Source organism: Phaseolus vulgaris, chromosome 3 (assembly GCF_051622355.1).
Source record: "Phaseolus vulgaris cultivar YP4 chromosome 3, ASM5162235v1, whole genome shotgun sequence".
NCBI lineage: Eukaryota > Viridiplantae > Streptophyta > Magnoliopsida > Fabales > Fabaceae > Phaseolus > Phaseolus vulgaris.
Window position 1 is genome coordinate 16,000,450 of NC_143500.1, and position 5,223 is coordinate 16,005,672.

Here is a 5,223-nt window from a genome sequence, read left to right on the forward strand (position 1 = left end):
AAAACCTAGTGGTTGTGAAACAAATACCTCTTCATTTATATAACCATTTAAGAAGGCACTCTTCACCTCCATTTGGAATAGCTTGAACCCTTTGATGCAGGAGAAGGCAAGTAACAATCTAACAGCTTCTAGCCGAGCCATTGGTGCATATGTCTCATCATAGTCTATTCCTTCTTCTTGATTATACCCTTTAGCCACTAGTCTAGCCTTATTTCCTGTAATCACCCCATGCTCATCCATCTTGTTTCTGAATACCCATTTTGTTCCAATGATATTCATTTCAGGTATTCTAGGAACAAGAGTCCATACCTCATTTAGAGCAAATTGATTCAGTTCCTCTTGCATGGCCAGAATCTAGTTACTGTCCTTGAGGGCTTCATTCAGATTTTTGGGTTCCACTTGAGATACAAAGGCCATTGTTTCACAGAAGTTATTTAGGGCTTTCCTAGTTGATACTTCCTTCTCAATGTTCCCAATGACATTATCAAGGGTTAGGTCTCTTGGGGTTTTCCATTCTTTTGGCAAACCTGCAGACACAATAGGTTCTTGCATAACATGTGAGTCAGCAGTATCAATATGAATCGATTCATTTTGATTTAAAACAGATTTAAATTCATCATAGTCAAAGTCATCTGCAGCAGTTTTAGATATGCTATGATCAGCTTCATTAAATACAGCATGCATTGATTCTTCTACTATGAGCAATCTTTTATTGAAGACTCTATATGCATGACCATTCAAAGCATAACCAATGTGCACACCTTCATCAGATTTAGCATTAAACTTACCTAAATTCTCTTTGCCATTATTCAATACAAAGCATTTACACCCAAACACTCTAAGGTGACTTACACTAGGTTTCCTGCCCTTATACAATTCATATGGAGTTTTCTTAAGAATGGGTCTAATTAAGGTTCTGTTTAACACATAAGCTGCAGTATAGACTGCATCTGCCCAAAAATACTTAGGAAGCTTAGATTCATTTAACATAGTTCTAGCTAGTTCCTCTAATGATCTGTTTTTTCTTTCAACTACACCGTTTTGTTGGGGAGTCCTAAGGGCTGAAAAGCTATGTGATATCCTATGTTTCTCACAGAACCTCTCAAATCTAGCATTCTGAAACCCTCCCCCATGATCACTTCGAATTGATTTTATGCAGCAACCATTTTCATTATGTAAAACCTTTGCTAATTTCTTAAAGGCATTGTAAGCATCATTTTTATGTGCAAGAAACAAAGTCCATGTAAATCTAGAGTATTCATCCACAACAACTAAAGCATACAAATTTCCAGCCAAGCTAGCAACTCTAGAGGGTCCAAAGAAGTCCATATGCAATACATCCAATGGATTTTTTTGTAGAAACAATGTCTTTTGAATTGAAAGAGGATCTGATTTGTTTACCTTTCACACAAGAATCACAGAGCCTGTTATCCTGAAATTTAATGTTAGGTAAACTAGAAACAAGATCTTTATATTTCAATTTATTTAAGTGATTAGTGTATATGTGAGCTAACCTCCTGTGCCACAGCCAAGACTCATCACTTCTAGACAGTAAACACTCATTTGAAGAGTTAGTTTCCATGATATCCAAGAGGTATAGGTTATTCACTCTCTTATCAGTAAACAACACCTTACCAGAGGAGTCACTTGAGATTGTGCAGCCCTTTGACTTGAAGTTCACCTTGTATCCTTTGTCACAAAGTTGACTGATACTGAGAAGGCTATGTTTGAGTCCTTCTACATAAATCACATTCTCAATAGTGGTTGAATTCCCTGTTCCAACCGTGCCTCTGCCCAGAATTCTTCCTCGGTTATTATCACCATAGGTTACATGTCCCTCTGCCTTGAGCTTCAAGCTAGTGAATTTTGTAAGATCTACAGTCATATGTTTGGAACAGCCACTGTCCAAGTACCATTGATTTCTCTTGCTGCCTTTCTGCAAAATGGAGCAAAGATGATACAAATGGTACCCTTTTCAGTATAGGGTCCAACACAAATTAAAATGTTCCCTTTGGTAGCCATTTTGCTAAGTTCTTAGGAACAAGATGCCTTCTAGCAATGCATGACCTAGAGGTATGACTAGATTTCATGCAGTAAAAGTAGGTTACGTGAGATTCCTTTTTGCCACTATTAAAAGCTGAAAAACTTGATTTTGCTGGAACAAAAAAACTTGAAAGCTTTTTGACATTGGTTACATTTCCAGGGTTATAACCAATACCATTCTTGTTGAAAACAACATTTTGTGAACCAAGGAGAGACTCAAGATTCTCTCTTCCCTTGGTGAAATTGGAAAGGGTTTTTAGCAAATACTCCACTTGTTTTTCCAATTTTTTGCAGTTTTCACAGGTTTTAATAGAGGCATGCAAGCATGTTAGTTCAAGGGTTACTAAATCTGTTTTAGCCTTATGTAGTTCTTCCTCAAGTGTTTTTACTTTAGGTGCAAGAACATTATTTACCTTTTGCAACTTACTACATATTACAGCTAGCCTATTTGCTTCATCATGTGTTTCTTTGAAAGCAGCAAGCAATTGATCATATTTATCAGATTCCATAGAGAATTCACTTACTGAATCAGAGATTGACCCTTCATCTTTCACCATGAAGCACAAATTGTTTTCCTCACTCTCAGTTGAATAGTTGCTGGTTGAAGATACTTCATTCTCTTCCCACGAAATGTAAGCTCTTCTCCCCTTGCTCCTTTCAACCTTCTTGCTGGCAGATTTGTCCTTTGATTGATTGTTTGGACAATCCATTTTGATGTGCCCTGTTTTGCCACAGCCAAAGCAAGTGTAGTTAGAGGAATTTGATTCATTAGGTTTAGGATTCCTTCTTTTCTGTTGGTTCCTATCTCTGCTTTTCTTCTTCAGGAATCTGCTGAACCTCTTTGTAAGTAGGCTGATTGTTTCATCATGTTTAACATCTTCTTTTTCCCCATTGATCTCACTCTGTTCACTTGCTTTCAGTGCAAGTCCCTTGGGTTTTCTTTCCACTGTTTCCTGGTCTTTGAGTCTCTTGAGCTCCAGTTCATGCTCCATTAATTTCCCAAAGAGTGCAGCAGTTGACAGCTTTGACAGATCACGACTTTCTGATATGGCAGTAACCTTGGGTTGCCAGCTTCTGTCAAGACACTTCAACACTTTTATGTTGAGTTCCTCTCTGTCAAATTCCTTTCCCAAACCAGTAAGGTGATTCACAATATGAGTGAACCTTTTCTGCACATCAGCAATGCTCTCCTCGGGTTGCATTCTAAACAATTCATATTCTTGTATGAGAGAATGTTTTCTTGATCTCTTCACATCTTCAGTACCCTCATGAATGACTTCCAAGACCTCCCACATCTCCTTAGCTGAACTGCATTGGGATATCCTGAAGAACTCATCCATTGTTAATGAGGAGGTTATGATGTTCTTGGCCACAAGATCATATTGAGCCTTCTTCCTTTCAATCTCATTCCATTCAGATCTTGGCTTTACCACTTCTTCATCCTTGACAACCTGCATTGGCACATAGGGTCCATGGACCACAACCTCCCAAATTAACGCATCAATAGATTCCATGAAATTTTTCATTCTAATTTTCCAAAAAGCATAATTCATTCCATTGAACATAAGTGATCTATTGACAGAAGATCCCTCAGCAAAAAGCACTTTACACTCAGACATTATTGCAAACAAACTTGATTAAAATACAAGTCCTAGCTCTTGATACCAATTGGTGGGTTCAATAGTGTCAAAGTTCAAGATGGGGGTGAATTGACCTTTTAAAAGTTTTGCACAAAATCAGATATTGTCACAGTACTCAGAAAATAAATCGATTTATTTACCAATGAACATATTTATTTTTATACTGTTTATGTATTTTAAGTTGTTTATCTCAGTTGAATAATCTTTGATTTTAAGATTGAATTAGATGATTTGTAGGCAAAGTCCAAATTGATTTGCGGAATTAAAACAGTGAGCTTCAACAATTAATCACAACCTTTGAATGCAAAGCTAATGTTTGATTTTCCCAAAACACTTAACATATTGTATTAACCTTCACATAGTACGAAATTCACTGATGTTTCACCACATATGAATTTATGCAGAATTTCTTTAGAAAAACAAGAACAGTATATACATGCCCAGAAAGAACATATTCAATTACAATTGAACAAATTTATTTCTTGACAGTTTAGTTTATTTAGCAGTTATTGAGTGCGAGGATTATGAGAGAATGAACACAAAGCGATTATACTGGTTCACTCCAATGAGCTACATCCAGTCTTCACCTAATCCAAGGTGAAATTCACTAAAACACAATTCAAACAATTACAAAACACCATTGTTCTTGAACCCTACAAGAACATGACAAATCTTGCTGAAAAACACTATTCCAGCACACATAACTCTTCAAGAAACCCTATCAAGAAGAGTTTACAACTACACTTTTACAAGGAACGAAATATGAAACGAGTACACCTGATAGAGGATGCAGAAATCTGCCTTAGACCAGTAGAACAGATTGCTCACACAGTGGCAACACCTCTAACCAAGCCTTAGAGCCAACCAAAAACAAGCACACTTTATGATTTGTAAAAGCTTTCAAGAACACATGCTAATTCTCTGTAAATCCTTAATTCTCTGTTGTAAAACTTGTTTTCTCAATTGTATGATTCACTTTTGAACATAGGAACAAGTTTTCTTTTTATAGAAAAACAACTTATAACAGATTTTCAAAAAACAGTTAAAGCTGTTATAAAAAGAACATATTGAAAATAAAATGAACATATTTATTTTCAAAAGCAATTAGAGAATTTGTTATGTGAAGGAGACTCAGTGAAACACTCTGGTGCAAGGACAAAACGAAAAAACCTTTTAAGATAAACATGGCACCAGACTAAAAGGAATCCATTCATTTACAAATGAACAGATTTATTTTTCAAAACGATAACAGAAAAAAACATAACTATTGAAACACAGTCGTTTTGAGAGAGTGAAGACTTAGTCAAAATACTTGATGCACAAAACCTGATTTTTAAAGGCCTTAGTCCATGCATCAGTTTAATAAAGAATCTATTCATTTGGAAAAGAACAGATTTATTTTTTATGCAGTAAGGGTGTTTATGCAAAACATGTGAAAAACAGTTTCAGAAAACTTGTGCTTGCTCTTATCACATGGTCAGGGGTTAAGATGTGAGTTAGCTAGAAAAAAACCTACTCTAAACAACCTCGAAACTATACC

At 36.0% G+C, this 5,223-nt stretch overlaps 1 protein-coding gene across 1 annotated transcript; it reads right to left on the reverse strand.

Annotated features, from left to right (window-relative positions):
* Window positions 1-354: 354 nt before the first annotated feature.
* Window positions 355-3,338, reverse strand: LOC150028718 (uncharacterized). Its single transcript, XM_090300070.1, has 5 exons — window positions 2,568-3,338; window positions 1,402-1,432; window positions 762-950; window positions 528-662; window positions 355-398 (listed from the first exon to the last, which is right to left on the reverse strand). The coding sequence occupies exons 1-5, from the start codon at window positions 3,336-3,338 to the stop codon at window positions 355-357; spliced, it is 1,170 nt and encodes a 389-aa protein (XP_090156196.1).
* Between the last annotated feature and the right edge of the window lie 1,885 nt (window positions 3,339-5,223).